The sequence below is a fragment of the Puntigrus tetrazona genome, chromosome 7 (assembly GCF_018831695.1).
Source record: "Puntigrus tetrazona isolate hp1 chromosome 7, ASM1883169v1, whole genome shotgun sequence".
NCBI lineage: Eukaryota > Metazoa > Chordata > Actinopteri > Cypriniformes > Cyprinidae > Puntigrus > Puntigrus tetrazona.
In genome coordinates, this window is record NC_056705.1 from 5572441 (window position 1) to 5589909 (window position 17469).

General features: G+C 37.0%; 1 protein-coding gene and 1 pseudogene across 1 annotated transcript; both read right to left on the reverse strand.

Moving 5' to 3' along the window:
* Positions 1-699: 699 nt before the first annotated feature.
* LOC122349363 (fucolectin-like) lies at positions 700-6046 on the reverse strand. Its single transcript, XM_043245374.1, has 8 exons — positions 6010-6046; positions 4527-4565; positions 4074-4259; positions 2747-2825; positions 2532-2671; positions 2281-2372; positions 1309-1405; positions 700-1221 (listed from the first exon to the last, which is right to left on the reverse strand). The coding sequence occupies exons 1-8, from the start codon at positions 6044-6046 to the stop codon at positions 1202-1204; spliced, it is 690 nt and encodes a 229-aa protein (XP_043101309.1). The 3' UTR covers positions 700-1201.
* Positions 6047-6502: 456 nt separating this feature from the next.
* On the reverse strand, positions 6503-17132 carry LOC122349005 (annotated as a pseudogene).
* Positions 17133-17469: the final 337 nt, after the last annotated feature.

Below are 17469 nucleotides of genomic sequence, written 5' to 3' on the forward strand. Positions count from 1 at the left end.
CTCATGTTAATAGATCTGGCAAAGTGATCTGCTAGTAGCTTTAGTATTATATTAGAGCTAAAGAGCGAAATTAATATGTTTGTATACTGAAGTTTGAAATTATCATAATCTTGGTTTTAAAATCTAATTTAAATCTGTAAATAAATGTTTTTAGGAATTTCCAAAGAGGCTTCACATTGTAAATAAATAATTACGAAAAAATGTTAACCAATTTGATACGTACCAGTATATCACAGTACTTTAATGCATTAAAAAAAAAAAAAAATTAAACATTTTAAAACCGTTAACATTCATTAATCTTTTGTGATCGGTTACTGTTCAGAACTCTAAAAACACTTACTTTCAGGAGCCTATGCATTATCAAGATCCCATGAATGTCATTTTATTTTGAAGCACTTTTTCATAAAATAATAAAGATGTTGTTCATGTATTCAGGGCTACAAATAATAATAAATAAATATCAACTCTATTAGTATAGTATTAAGCATTAAATGTTAATTATACATTGGATTGTTTTATTCTTTAAATAAATAATAAAAAAAGCAAAATTATAATGCTATATTACTGTATACTAAAATACAACAATGGAAAAAAACCTGTTATGATAACAAAAGAATAAAAAGCATCTTAAGAATGGAGAATACCATAAGAAGGCTTTGAATAATTGATTAATTGCCACTTGATTACATAATTGTGGCATCTGTAATTGTGATTTATGAAATCGATTAATTGTGCGGTCCTGATCTATTTATGTCTTCATTTAATAAGGGCTTTTGCAATTAGTTTTGAAAGTCTTCCACCGTCGTCGTATCTCCGCATGAGAAGTTCATTACACAGGAAGGGAGTGCTCTCAAAGTTAAACATATGGCCAGCAGAGGTCACTCATATTTCATTAAATAAACACAAATAAAAATAATCCATTCATTTTATATAGAGCCTTTAAAAATTACTTTCTGTGCATAAAAGCTTACTTAAAAACACAACAATGCTAAAACGGCAAACAATAAATTCAACAAAAGATAAATCACACAAATCAATAGAAAACTAATCAATTAAAAACATTCTTAGTTGAAGAATTATCCTCCACGATGTCATCCGTTCTGGAGCATATATAGAGAATATCCTGTGCTCAGTGATACACAACCTTTATAAATCCTTTATAAATAAGTAATTATGAAGCAACGTTGATCTTTCCAGTACATCACAGCACTTTAATGCAACCTGGGGAAAAAAAAAAAAGCTTATTTCACATTTTTATAACCATTAACATTCGTCCAACTTATAAGTTATTTTGCAGAACAGACTCACGTTTAGGAGCGTTCACCTTCTGAATCACCTGTTTGGGGCTTTGAATCCAACTCAGAGTCACGTTCGTGAGTCCTCTGTCAGCCAGAGCGGATCCCAGCTGAAAATAACACATTGATGCAAAAGCATTTAGATCAGAACATGACCCTTTTGGCGCCAGGTGTGTGTGTGTGTGTGTGTGTGTGTGTGTGTGTGCGTGTGTGCGTGTGTGCGTGTGTGTGTGTGTTTATTACAAACTATACTGATTGTTGTCATGTTTGTTCCTGTGGTGACAGCTCTGTAATGACAGCAAGAGGCTGGGGTCAAACCTTATTAAATGATTAATTTGCATTAAAAAAAAAAAAAAACAGTTTCAGATGAGCAATAAGGTAATGCCAATGAGGCTCACGCGGCTGGTGGAGGAATCATAACGAATGCAACATTATGCAATGACAGCAGAACAATCGTGCATAATCAACACGCAGAGCATAAATGATTCACTTTTTTGAATTTTGAATCATCTGAGTCAATGATTCAATGGTTAAGATTAAGACGAGTCATTGAAGATGCTGGCGGTTTAGTTAAATTTTATAATATTAACTGTACCGTGATGCTGTATCAAATCAACACAGGATGTGATTTGTCCTGTATTTTACCAAGGCCAACACATATCTGAATACAAATAAGAATCTTGCACTTTTTACAATACTAGTAGCAATTATAATAAAATCAATTTCATAAGAAGTATCAGAGAAGCTCATTTTGTCGTCTTTGTTTCTATTGAGACAGATAACAACGTGCAGAAAATGGTTACACTGCAAAATGTTCATAATTAAAACAATACAATTACACACAATGATTTACAGTATCAAGCAGCAAAAACGTTTTTTACAGTTAAAAACAGATGACCGAATGTAGACCTACTCCTGTTGTGTGAGCATTTGGTCCCTTTACTGCTTCTATAGGAGACATACCTGTATTCTGTCTTTCTCTTACCCGCATAATTAAGTTTTCTTTCATTTTTGGGTCAGTCAAATCCTCTCTGGAGTTAAACATCATTCTTACGATTGATCTTTTTAAAACGGGACCTAGGAATAAACGTTCAAACGTCCATATAAAACCAACACACGCATAAAAACAATTTGTGAACCAGACAAAGAGACATTATTAGCTGAGCTGGCATTCAGCAAAACGGTAATAGTGTTCCTCACCACTTTTGTTAATTGAACAGTAAAGAGACAGTATACCTTTTCCGAAAACCTCCACCTCACACAGAGTGAGTATCTTCATGTCTCCAGGAATGATCAGATTCACGTAACGTCCCTCCAACCCGTTACATGAGAAGCTGTAGGACTGACCTGCTGGAATAGCAGCAATAACAGAACATCTACAGAGAGAGAGATGAAGCGTCAGTCCTTCATGTGCTTGATTTCTCATGCTCTTTCAACCTCAAGTTCCTCACATGGGGTTGTTGTTGCCGTTGTTCTCCAAAGAGTTCCCGATGCGAATCTCAGCTCCGTTTATTTGTTCTGGACAGCAGTCTAGTCTGTTAGTGATGACCGCTCTGCTAACTTTGTAAATTTGTTGCATATCCACCCTCCACCATGGGTTAGACTGATTAAGGGTTGAGGAGCATGACGGGTAAAACAGCTGGAGACCTCGATTACCATCAATGGCCTTTTCAGCGAACCAGTCCGCAGAACGCGATGACTGTAGAGCAGTTCCTCTTGATGCCCAGTTTCCTTGAAGATAGGTGAAGAAATATGTAATACAACATGTAATATGGCCAGGATGCTCCTACTGTGAAGTGTGTAAAAATGTAGCACTGGTGGGTCATTTTTGGGGTTATTTTTTAAATGTTGGGTAGTTTTGGAGTTAAACAACTACCATTTCGATGTGCAACTTATATATAACAATTTATATACTTTATCTATGAAGTCTTCACTGCTATGCAGCATACAGCGGATGACATACCAAGCAGCTGAATGCATGCCACCTTAGTTTCCATGCTTTTTTTCCTCACAAAGATTTTGCATTTTGCTAAAATGGGATTAGCAGAGTTGATTACACTTTAATTACCGTATTTGCAATTTCAAAAGAATTGTTTAAATGTTAAACACTGTTGAAACAACTTTTATAAATGAGATTTGTTATAGCGCTGGCCAATTGCTTCCATTGTCCAAGTTTCTTTGGATAAAAGTGTCTGCTAAATTGATGAATGTACATGTTTACTGATTAATTCAAATATGTTTTGCCACGCTTTACTTTATGAACCAAAGAATCATGATTTTGAATAGAAATATTACCAAAGGACAGAATTAGGCACTTTGATAATATGCCAGTAATAACAATGAAGAGCAAAGCATGATCCAACTGCATGCAAAAAGTTGTGCAATGGCTCGCTTTTTCACATTTAGCTATCAATGTACATATTTATATTTTGAATGACATATTACACATTGAAAGGTGCTCAAAAGCGGTGACTTGCCAAGCACATTCCCGTATACTTCAACCTCGCAAAGAGAGAGAATTTTCTGATCTCCAGGAATATGAACGATCACGCAACGCGTCCTCGAGTCCGCGCGCAGGAGAAGCTGGCGGTGGCTCCGGGTGCAATGGTAGAAATTACAGCACATCTGCAGACAGAGAATGAGAGCTGTAGACAAAGAGAAACATCATCATCATCATCAAAAACAAACAAAATACTCACACAGCGTTGCCGTAAATGTCGTTGGGGGCGTACCCAACACGAATCACCGCCCAGTTTATTCTTACTGAAACGTCATAACTATCTCTGTTAGTGATGGCCACACTTTTCACTTGGTATTCATTCAGTAGATCCACTCTCCACCACGGCTCGGTCTGCGAGATCGTGTGTGAACATGTGGTACGTGACCCATCAACAGCATTGCTAGAAGACCAGAGCGAATCCCAGGTGGACGACTGGCTTGTGTTGCGCCAAAAGGCGGCGTTCTCTGGAAAAGAGCATTATGGCCGACAGTAAGGCTGTGCAATTAATAATTTGATTATCATGCAAATCTCTGCGGTAAAGCAGAGCAGTGTTGTGTTACACAGCCCTAGAGTCCCAGAGCTTTTCAAGTGTTTTGTTCTCATTTATTCATTCTCATCGATGTCAGAAGTGTAAGTATGTCCTTAAACAGGCTTTGTCGTCTGGACTGACGGTGTTTGGCAACGTGAGGTATTTTGCAAAAAAAAAAAAATACAATTAAATACTTTCTTACCGTCTGTTCCATTGGCTGTTTCTTGAATGGATAAAAACCCTGTGTGAACAACAAGATTCAAATGAACTTCAGAGATTATTTAAATGAAATGTTCATTTGAATTATACTGTAGATGAGAACATCTCTTCTGAAGTTAACCCTTTTATTATGTTCGGGTCGAGCTGAAAATAACGCGTTATTGCATTGATCTCAAACTTAATGGCTTTGGTCACAACGTCTATAAGTACAAAGTAAAAAATTAATTTTTTTCTTTTTCAAATTGCGATCATTTTTGGGTGGTTTTATTTCACCTAAAAATGACCTCAATCTCTCATTAGGCATGTTTGCACGCTCACCAGAAAGCCAATAATCAATATAAACCTAATGCGTTTATATGTGCATCAGTAACCTGACAACTCAAGTATGTATAAATTCCCAGCGTTTTGGCGTATTGCATTTTATTTTGCCTTTTTCCCCGCACGATCACATAAATGACAAGCCAAAACACGCATTTTACAGATTTGTCTAGCGTTTCAAAGAAAAAAATAATCAATTACAAAACAATCAATTTAAAATATTTACTTAACACTAAACATTTTTGACTGTACAAGCAAAGCAAGTTAACTTTAAGTCAGAAAAATAATATTTCTGGCCATTTTTGAGACCCACTTCTTGAATCAAGTATACACTGTTTTACTGTACGAATAAATGCAGTGTTTCTGAGCAAAATAATTCTTTTAAAAATTTAGAAAATAGTCCATATACTACTTGGAAAATAAAGTGTGAGTGTCTTTATAGAGCTGCTGTGATTATTATTATCATTTTTATTGTCTTATCTTATGAGCAGCTAGCAAGCGTGTGTGTGTGAATAGAGAGAGAGAGAGAGAGAGAGAGAGAGGAAGAGAGATATTGCAGGCTGTTCAGTAGACTAAATGGATCTAAATAATAAATTCATGCAATTTTTCATCAACATGGTGTGTAAAATAACAAAATCACACAAAATATTCGGATAAATTTCATCTAATTGCGGAGCTTGAAGGCCACATTGATTCAAGGATTTTTTGTTTTACAAAGTTTGGTAAAAAACCTCTTTAATGAATAGTTCAGTAAAGCAATGAATTTGTGTGGATTATGTAAATCTAAGGCGAAACCCCTGTACAATCACTAGCAGGCTGTCATGATTTTTAAACACAGGTGCAGATTATCAAATCATTTACATACACAAATGAGCAAAGACTCAACACTAGATTTTTTTTATAGAGCAAAGGAAAGAAACTTTTCTACAAATATGGTAAGAAATGTAGCAAAATATGCATGATGACAAAATGAAGAATGACAAACAACCATGAAAAAAACTAAAGGAACACCGTATCTGATATAGAATGCTTAGTTTGATGCTACATCTTGCTGTTAATTTGCACTAAAGCACAAGAAACTGAACTAGAAAACAGTCACATCTCTGAACATCTGATAAAATAGCAGAGGCGTGTATTTTGTACTTTACCCAAAGAGATCCACAGACACTCGTAGAGCTTCTTCATGACGGACTAAAGGCGTCTTTCTTTCTTTGAGGATAAAGAGTGAGAAGGATATTTTTATAGAGGATGATCTGTGTAAATGTTCATCACATGACCCACCTCATCTCTCCTCCCTTTCATCTCAATCACATTCCCATTCACCGCTTTCTCTCTGCCTTCTTAAAAATATACGATTATCTTAAATGAAGAGGTACTTCTGAAATGGCATAAAATGTGTTGCCGCAAAATGACTCTTCACCATAATGTTAAAATGCAGTTTAACTGATATTTACACACACATTGTATATAAACACTGTCTCAGACACAGGTGAGTGGGCTCTACAAATCTCCTAGTGGCACCTTTGTGCACGCACAGCACTTAAATCAAGCAACAGCAATGAAAGAGGACTTTGACCAATCAGAGCGCTCGGTTCATTCCTTATCTAGCAAGCGGAGGACCATATAGACGGTACTTCCACCTTCTGTGATGGTTTTGATATAAACGAGCTGTGAATAGAATTAAAGCATGCAGTTGGATTGATATAGTTGCACTAGATCTGGACGTTTTTGAATGACAACGATTCGGTCGTGTCTAATAAACCTTTGGACAATTGGTTGAATCCATGCCGAACTATTTTTGGACATTCTCATAACCAAACAGTCCTATAAAAAGACTACCAATATGGATCAAAAGTCAAAGCACAATATTTATATAACAATAAAGAAGTGTATTGACAAACTTAAACTTAAATACAAATTATTTCAAAGCAGCTTTGCGGAAATCAGTTAGCATTTTCAGTTTTATGAATCCGTAGTTTCAATTTTCACAATTTCATTGTGACCAACATTGAAGACTGGAGAATATCCCAGCAGGTAAAATGAAGAACGTCAAAGCTGATCTGAAGTTTAGGTTTCCCCATCATCATCATCTCTTTCTTGCAGCACATTGAGCTGTAAATAAAAGTTCATAAAATGCAATTTTATCTGTAATATTCAGATTGTAATAATTTTACAGCTATTTCCTTTGTTTTTCAGTGTTTGTGTGAATAAACTCACCTGGTGAAGATTCCGTTCGCATCACTTCCTTTTTGGGAGGTTGAGTCCACTGCAGCGTCACGTCAGAAAACCCTCGTTGCTCCAGAGCAGACCGAAGCTGAAACGAGCAGATCTCTTAAAACTGCTATCGGTGCACATAGATTTCTGCATGTTTCCGTCTCTCACCTGGGACAGGAGCTGGGCTATCATTGCAGGTTCAGACAGACTAGAACTGGACTTCAGATTCAACTTCACAAACGTTTTCTTCAGAACAGGACCTAAAAGAGTGACACAAGAGCGAGCATACATGGACGAAAGGGAGAAGAAAACGCTAAATGCAAATGATGAAAACAAACAAAATGTATTGTGACTAAAATATCTTTAGCAATTTAGTGAAAAGTCTTAAGATTACGTAGATGCAATGTGAGGTTGTGTAACGATGAAAAACTACGATAACAAAAGGTTCAGGGGGCACGGTTTAGTGTCAAAAACAAATGCATTTTTTGTGGTGACTGTTGAGAGCATCCAACTCTCGAACATTTTACATTTGACATTTTTAAACGATAGTTTTAATTCAAATAATATTATTAATGGTCCCCATTGCAAGCTTGTTTGCTCTGACCTTCTCCATAGACCTCCACCTCACACAGAGTAAGACACTTTAAATCTCCAGGAATGAACAGATTGACGTATCGACCCTCCATATTGTTACATGTGAAGGTGGAGGAAGCACCAGCTGGAATACTAGAAATCACAGCACATCTAAAGAGAGATGGAGAAAACCTCATTCAGACTTTATATGTGTTTCAGGGGTTGTTTATGGATATGAAGTCACTGAAAGAGGATCTCACATGGGGTTGTTGTTGCCGTCGTTCTCCAAAGAGTTTCCGATGTGAATCTCAGCTCCGTTTATTCGTTCTGGACAGCAGTCTAGTCTGTTTGTGACGACGACTCTATTAACTCTGTACACAGAGCCCAGATCAAGCCTCCACCATGGGTTAGTCTGACTATAGGTTGAGGAACATGCTGGCCACGAAAGTGCGAAACCAGGATTAAAGTCAATGGCTTGTTCAGCGTACCAGACGGTATCTGTTGATGACTGCGTGACCGTTTTATCTGTTGCCAAGTTACCTGTAAGTTACACAGCATCAAGAAATGGTTTTAGTCAACTTATGTTATACTCTTTCAACGTGTGGTAGTTTTCTTCAATCTAGGAAAGTGAAACAGAACAATGTTTCAACGCCAGTTATAAGCAGAAAACAGAAGACACATAAGAACTGCAAACAATATGCATTACTCTACACTTCAACGAAAATCTTTTTTTGAACAGTCTAAAGAAAATAAAGAAATGCACTTAAAGGGTTTATATATAAATTTTTTTTAATTCTGTCATTATTTAGCCCTCATGCATTCTAAACCGGTTAGATCTTCATTCATCTTCGGGCACAAAACATTAAGATTCTTTATAGAATTTTCAAAGACTGCATTGTGACTGAAAAGCTCCAAATCCCATAAACGTCTAAAATGATAGTTCTTCTCTAAATACATCAGTTTGACAGCTTGGGTATGAGTGTGAAATTGCTGACTTTAATCTGTCCAATCTGGCAACCATGTGCCCCCAGACTTAGGCAAGGCAAGGACCTTCTGCACCTACTCCTGGGCTTTATCTGCTATTCCCAATTTAAGGAACCTTTGGTGCTCCAGGAGATCAGCATCCTCCAGCGCTTTGTGTAAAAGGCTGTCAAAACGGATTCCTGTGTTATTCCCAGAACAACAGTGGATGAAGTCACTATCACTGGACCTCGCTTGACCAGAGAGAACATAGCTATCACTTATCCAAAGGTTGCAGTTTTTTGTTATTTTTCTTCTTAGTTCTTTGATGCATAATAAGGGTTTTCACCTGTATTCTTTCAGAGTAGCAACAGTTTATCTTTCCAGATAACGTAGCTCTGATTGCTCTTGCATTTTATGCATCTTATGCACTTTCTTTCTATTTCATTCATGGTATTCGTTTGGTAGATGTTGATTACGCTTGTCTATCTTTTGTTAATAAAATCTGTTTTATCACACTTGTGTGTTCATACAAGTCTGATATCCCACCAATCCTTCTTTTGTGACACATGGAGGATAGACTAGATAAATTACACATGATTTCCAGGAGATCCTTAAAGTTCCTCTTCTAAACAAAAATGCTATGATGCAAAACCTGTCAGGTTGCCGGTCAATCAAGCCCCTCGTCAATTGTCTAAAGATGGGCCTTATTCTGCCAAATTGTGCATTTCCTTTTTCCACTTCATAGTAATATGCAGGCACCGTCTGAATATATGTTACTGTAAGTCTGTAATGAAATAAGAACAGCTCCAAAAAAGCCAAATTCTCCTTAATTTACCTGTAAAAGTCACGTAGACTCCCACTTCACAGAGAGTAAGAATCATTGAAAGTCCACGAATATCCACAATAACATAGCGTCCCCGTCAACCCAGCACACGAGTAGCTGGAGGTAGCTCCTCCTGGAATTGAAGAAACTGTGGCACATCTGGAGAAAAATAAGAGTCAGTTGCTCTTCTAAAATGTATTATATATATACTGTATATATATATTTTTTTTTCTTTTGCAGACAAGCTATATTCGTAATTAGCATTATCGCATATAGAAAAGAAAGTTTTGTCGTTTATTTCCTGCGTGATGCTTCAGAGAGAAATAGTGTCTCATGACCAAGGAACCTCATTTAGCACTTGACCTATATGCCAAAATAGCACATGTATGTCTAGGAGATGTCTGTTAAAGACTGCTTGATCTACATCTGCTGTTTACACACAGCTGACAGACTTACTGAACCGCAAGTTTACACTAGAAATGTTTTGTAATGTATAGAATAAAAATAATAATTAGATTAAGAAAATGTATGGTTTGTACACTGCAAAAAATGACCATGATTTTAACAGAAAACAAGTAAAACAGTAAAAACATGTTAAATAGTTAACGGTAAATTTCTGTAAAATTTACAGGGAAAAAACTCATTTATGTTCCCAAAATTGTTTGAATTTAGTTTTTTTCTCATCAGTTATGTTTATTATGGTTATATGTTACATCTAATTTCGTTAAATCAATGTTAGTTTTATATTTCAGTTTAGTTTCCATCACCATAATGGTGTTTAGTGTTTGTGTGAATGGCACCGAGCACCTTCTATATATGTTACTATTTAAAGGTTGCTTGTGATGGGCTTTGGTTTATCATGTGACTAATCACCACAAGCACTTCTTTTCTATGTATTTCAAAAGTACACAACAGATTTCAGCACTTTAATAGGTTGGTATATTAACGGTATGAAATTACGGTATTTTTAATAGAATTCTGGCAACTACAGCTGCCAGTTGTTCACCATAAATTTTACAGATTTTTACAGTGTATATCTATACAAAATTGTATAAATATATATAGTGCAAAAATGATAAAACGATGGACCAGACCAATCTGTAGCTATGTATAAGAATGTCAAAGAGACTCACATTGGGTTGCTGAAAAGATGTAAAGAATTGTTTCCGATCCGAATCTCCGCCCCGTTTATCCTCTCTGCACAGCAGCTCAGTCTGTTAGTGATGGTCACTCTGTTCACGCTGTAGGTCTTCATCAGGTCCAGCATCCACCACGGGTCAGTCTGTGTCTGTGTATGAGTGCAGGTGGAGCTCGACCCATCCAGAGCGTTTGTGGCAATCAAGCCGTAATCTGTTGTTGACTGAATAGGTGTGCCCCATGTCGCTACGTTCACTGAAATATGTTTAATGGAAAAAACATATTTATATATTTATATTCTAATTGGAATAGATCTTGATTCACTGTAATGTTAGGAGAGTGGATCTTCAATATTGTAGAAGCTGGACAATAGCAAATCTTAGATGTCTCTGTCGACTTGGAAAGATTCAAACAGTTTTAGTCAACCCAGACTCATTGGAAATACGTTCCTCTGCAATCTTGTAATAAAAATGTTGTCAGAGTTTTACTGCCTTTAGTGTTCATTTTAACTGAAAACTGCAGTGTTTCATATGTATAGGTACTTTTTTTAGTTTGGCAGAATAGATACATATTTCCAATGAACCTAGGCTGGTTTTAGTTCATGTAAAAATTTTAGGAATACCTTTTTTCAAACTTGAATCAATCAGGAAAAAAATAAATCCTAATTTGCCCTGCTGGGCAATCGAAGTCTATGACATTTTACCATGTTCTGGAATATTTATGTTGCAGAGCCGGTAAAATGTTTCACAGCAACACAAACATGAGGACAAAGATGCTATAGTGATTAACTGACAACATCTTACCTTCTCTTTCTGCCTTTGTTTGAATTGAGAAAAACCCTTTAAATGACAAACACAAAACAGTGCTTAGTATTTACATTTTTCTTCTATGTATAAACATATATTTGGTCAAATTTACATTTGGTTGGCTAAAAGTTTACAAAGCCCCTGTGATGTAACCGAGCCCAGCAGCTCGGGGAGGGACACAAATTTGTAAGAGGATGTAAAATGATGGCTCACTCGCAACAGCACTTCAGTGCAAAGTGCAGTTTTATTTACAGTGCAGAAGTATTGTCCACAGTGAAGGCTATATACAGGTGAACACAAAAACAAACCCAAAGTACCAAAGAAAATAAAAGGGAAAAATAAACCGGAAAACACTACAAGTATCAAACAGGTATCCACAATATACATCCAGGTTTAAATTGCTTGAGGCACCGCAGTAGCACTCTAAACATCGACTTGGTGAACAAGTCTCGTTCTGTAGTTTGGCCTCAGCTTAAATAGGCCAAACTCCGCCCCTTTTTGGGTAGTATCATTTGGGGACACAAATACCACCACTATTTGGCACTTACTATTTATCACTGAGTATGACCCACTTTACATACAATCAACATGCAATCCTTTAACACGTATAACACTTTAACACCATACATTTATTATACTATTGCCACAGGTAAATACACACATAAACACCTAGCTTTCAGCAGCAATTTACATGGTGCCTCTTTGTGGCGGTCCTGGTCATCATACATTGACAATGGTTTCGCCAGCTTCCGGTTGCGCGGCACAGAGCGGGAAGGACGTGACATTATAATCAGCCACCGCTCGTGCGCTCGGTTTGGCCAGCGCTAGCTTTCCCCGGAAGACTGACTACGCCCACACAGACAGACATCACAGAGACAAAACAGGACAAGTGTTATGTAAAATGTATGTAAATGATAAATACGGAGAAGTGCTGAAATGGGGAATGTCCGTGCGCTATCACTATCAGCGTGTGCATCCGCTACACTGATAGCGGCGACAGAAGGGAGGATGCAATGCGTGGATGAGGTAAACCGGAGTGTGTGCAGGTGTGTACGTGCAAGTGTAATGTAGTGCTGCTTCCCCAGCGGTGTCAGCTAATGTGACTTTATCACAGCCCCTAAAGGGACATGGTGGTTTTTGCATTCTCTTGCAAACTAGTTGAATTTGGACAAACACTTCCTATATACCTGTATATGGTTCATACAGCTCTATGCCTTGAAGTTTCAGATCGGTTTCTGAGTTGGGTCCCCACTCAGAGCCAATATCCTGCAGGCCAACGATAGGCTGACCTCACAATACACTTTATAGTTTTATTTCGAACTTGAATTCAAGTATAAAGAAATGCAGTCAGTGTTGAATATAAGCTACTTAAACAATGACATTGTAAGACCAAATACAGTAGCCTATGGTGACAAACACTGTTGTTTTAACACAAAACCGTCCTCAGCGGGTTTACAGCAAGCTGTACGCAGACCTCCATTGCTGCACTGTCTCCCAAGCATTCTGTAGCTGGATAGTCCATTCCACTTATTTCCGAAATGAGAGCCACTGAAAATGAGGTGGATTATTATTAGTTTCTATTTTTGAAAGAAAAATCTACCCAAATTCAGTTATGTCTGCGCAATTTACACCACACTGCTTTGTGAATGAGGTCAGCGTTAACCATGTGTTTTCACATAAAGTGGTTCCTGAAGAAGGGAGCGGTGCCTGCTCGTGATCCAGCTACACCTCCAGAAGAAGAAAGTGCCACGCGTTAGTTTTCCAAATTGCCTTCCTGAAAGAGCTTCTTGGCACTCTGTGAGGCCAGTGTTGCTAAAGCCACTATTGTAATATATGTATAATCAGAAGACTGACTTTTAAACCGAATGCATTTTCTGCAAAGATAACAAACATTTTCCATCTTCCACATTTTCAATAAAGGGCATCTTGGCATATTCCCTAAAAACAGGTTATTAAAAATTCTGTAAGGTATTTTGAGTTGGACTTCACATACACACTTTGGGAACATCAGAGACTTATTTTACATCTTGTGAAAGGGGCGTAATACTTTCCCTTTAAGGGTGTTTATCTGGATACCATTTTTGTGGGATCGAAGAGTGGAAAAGATTTCAACATTTTCAAATTTCTTTTGCATAGCACTTTACCTTTTATGGTGAGATTTTGTCCAAATGCATTCAACAACAAAATTTAAACACCTACATAGTTACACTAAAATGTATATGACCTGCTTAAAAATGAACCTAAAACCATTAGTTAAGAGATTTGTAGACTATTTATTTGTTTTAAAAGCATATGATTACTGTCCAGCAGATAGCAGTAGAGGCTCAGCAGAGAGCTGAAACCTGGGGTGGTGCCGCTCTTCTCTCTAGAAATATAGAACATAGTCTTAGAGCTCACTTTTGACCAACTAGTGCCCCGGTCAGAAAGCAGAAAGACCGGCTAAACCGACCGTCTGCTAGCTGCCTCACGTCACAGGAGCCAGTTCATTCTCAACACATAGAGACTCTTTCACCTAGATATCACACTATAGAGACGTGTCTGTTCCCCGAGGTACAAAACACAGAAACCACAAACCATTTTAATTGATGTACAACAAATAAAAACTATTTATAATACAGAAAGGCTAATTATAAAACTTGGCTTGCTGAAAATCAGATCCCATTCTGCAAAAGCACTTTATATATATATGATTTGATCAAAGGTCAGAACCTAGGTTTGCTCAGTTTGATAAAAACCTGGCTAAAACCAGATGAATGCATTACTCTAAATGAATCTACCCCACAAAAATATTTCTATAAAAATGAGCCACGTTTAAAAGGTAAAGGGGGAGGTGTTGCTACAATTTATAACAACATTCTTAGTACTTCTCAGAGGGCAGGCTTTAAGTATAACTCATTTGAAGTTTTGGTGCTGCATATAACATTATCTACAGAATCATGTGCTAGTGATAAATCTTCTGTTATGTTTGTACTGGCTACTGTATACAGGCCACCAGGACACAGCACAGATTTCATTAAAGAATTAGCTGATTTTCTAACTGAGTTAGTACTGGCCGCAGATAAAGTCTTAATTGTTGGTGATTTTAATATCCATGTTGATAATGAAAAAGACGCATTAGGATTAGCTTTCTTAGACATTCTGAACTCTGTTGGGGTTAGACAACATGTGTCAGACACGTGCACTATAGATCCCCTGAGGAAACATTCCACTCATTCTCTGTTATAGGAGAGGAAGAACTGCACAAACTTATTAAATCATCTAAACCAGCAACATGTATGTTAAACCCTATAAAAAATTTGCTTCCAGAAGCCATAGATCCTATTCTGACCATCATTAATACATCAAGTCATTAAGATATGTCTCCAAAAAGACTTAAATTACAGACCAATCTCTAATCTCCCTTTTTTGTCAAAGATTCTAGAAAAGGTAGTATCCTCACAACTCTATTCCTTTTTAGAAAAAAATGGTGTCTGTGAGGATTTCCAATCAGGTTTTAGACCGTACCATAGTACTGAGACTGCTCTCATTAGAGTTACTAATGACCTGCTTCTATCATCGGATCGTGGTTTTATCTTGTTATTAGTGCTATTAGATCTTAGCGCAGCATTCGATACTATCCATCACAACATTCTCTTGGATAGACTAGAAAACTATGTTGGCATTAGAGGAAGCGCCTTAGCATGGTTTAAATCATATCTATCTGACCGCTATCAGTTTGTGGCATTAAATGAGGAGGTATCATATCGATCAAAAGTGAAATATGGAGTTCCTCAAGGCTCAGTGCTAGGACCTTTACTTTTCACGTTTTACATGTTACCTCCGGGGGGATATTATCAGGAGACATGGTGCTTTCACGGCTATGCTGATGATAATCAGCTCTATGTTTTGCTGCGGGAAAATTTCACCAAACTGAGAATCTAACAGAATGCATAGTCGATATAAAAAGCTGGATGATGAGTAACTTAATGTTAAATTCTGAAAAACGGAGGTGCTAATAATTGGACCTAAAAACCCCACATATAATAATCTAGAACACAGTCTATCACTTGATGGCTGCTCTGTTAATTCTTCATCATCAGTTAGGAACCTAGGTGTGCTGTTTGACCGCAATCTTTCCTTTGAAAATCATGTTTCTAGCATCTGTAAAACTGTGTTTTTCCATCTTAAAAATATATCTAAATTACGACCTATGCTCTCAACCTCTAATGCAGAAATATTAGTTCATGCGTTTATGACCTCGAGGTTAGATTATTGTAATGCTTTATTGGGTGGTTGTTCTGCACGCTTGATAAACAAACTTCAGCTAGTCCAAAACACAGCAGCCAGAGTCCTTACTAGAACTAGGAAGTATGATCATATTAGCCCGGTTCTGTCAACACTGCACTGGCTCCCTATCAAACATCAGATAGATTTTAAAATCTTATTAATTACCTATAAAGCCCTGAATGGTTTATCTCCTCAATACTTGAGCGAGCTCTTATCACATTATAGTCCTGCACGTCCGCTGCATTCTCAAACCTTTGGTCATTTGATAATACCTAGAATATCAAAATCAACTGCGAGCGGCAGCGGCTTTTCCTATCTAGCACCTAAACTCTGGAACAATCTCCCTAACTCTGTTTGGGAACCACATCTTTTTAACTTAGCCTACACATAACACACTAATACACTTTTATTATTCAAATAAATTAAAGGATTTTTAATATTAGTCTGTTTCTTTCTTATTCTGTTTCTCAGTATCCAGATCACATGGTGGATCAGCACCAAGAGATGACCTTCATCAGAGACCAGAACACCTAGATGAGACCCGGGACAGATCACCAGAAACACACACACAAAGACACACACACAGTTAAAAGCACTGTATAAATAAAAGTCATTGACTGATGGATTCATTTCATCTCACAGAAAAATGCTGGAATATATTTGATATTTTTGAATTGAAAAGATATTTAACTATTAGACATTGTTTCTATACTAAAAAGACATTGAGTTTCAAAGGAATACTTAAATATTTGAATACTCCTCCTTGGAGAAAAAATCCCTGGCACTCGCACGCAGTAATTGTTTTGTACATTTCTAAACTTTAAGTAGATGAAAACATGTGATGAACTTGTTGCCTCAGACGCAGACAAATATATATAGAGTATAATGTAAAGGCCTTATTGAGTTCTTAGAGGTTTAGTTCTTGACCTCTGAAGAACAGCTGCAGAAAGTATGAGGAGAGCAGGTACAGATTTTAAGACAAAGATGTTTCTTCTCATTTCGATTCATGCATGTTTTTTTTTAATTTTTTTTAATACTTAAAGTTGCTAGCTTCATGCTCCACTATTTTCAGTTACACGAAAGTACAGTAAAGTATAGTATTTCAGACAAAAACGATATGTAAATTAGTTTTATCATCAGCGGCATAAAGCTGCCAAGACCTTGTGTTCCTTCATGAACCCAAGTTCCACATTAAATCCATTTTGTTACGCCATTTGAAACAAGCGGTTTCTTCAATTTTGCTTCATCTCAGTGTGCATTAGTGGTGTGCCTTTTTTAGTTGCTAAAAACAGGTCGGGAAACACTGGTTTTGTGGCATTAATCAAGAACAACACATTCTATTCTGTTTCTGAAACGCATCATCAAGATATTAAACATATATGTTTGACTTACCCAGTAAAACTGACAAACTCATGCAGAAAACAGTCATCTTTATTTCAAACATCCTTTCAGCTTTCATTCGAGGAGCTTTGAAAGAACTTGGCTCTCGGGAGAGACATGCTTAACTTCTCCTCAGAATCACATGATTACATTTCTCCTCCCCCTTTTCTTTTGACTGGAGCTGCAAGAAAAATGTTGTTCTGTTTTATTGAGATTGTGATTGTACATCTCGTCAATAGTCAAAGTACTTCAAAGTCAAAGTAACAATAACTGAATGCACCAAACTTTTGCCGCTCCTCCAGGAAGAAGAAGAAGAAGAAGAGGAAGAAGAAGAGGAAGAAGAAGAAGACAGACCGTCTTTCTGATCTACATATTCAAATTCATTACCTCATATTTTTACTGAAAGGGATTAAAAACTGGAATAATGACAGGTTTTAAGTCTCTCT

Coding starts and splice junctions, on each gene's coding strand:
- LOC122349363 (XM_043245374.1), bottom strand. CDS start 6,046: ATGAAGAAGCTCTACGAGTGTCTGTGGATCTCTTTGG. Junction 4,566..6,009: donor GTGTCTGTGGATCTCTTTGG/GTAAAGTACAAA, acceptor TTGTTCACACAG/GGTTTTTATCCATTCAAGAA. Junction 1,222..1,308: donor GAAGGTGAACGCTCCTAAAC/GTGAGTCTGTTC, acceptor TTTTTTCCCCAG/GTTGCATTAAAGTGCTGTGA.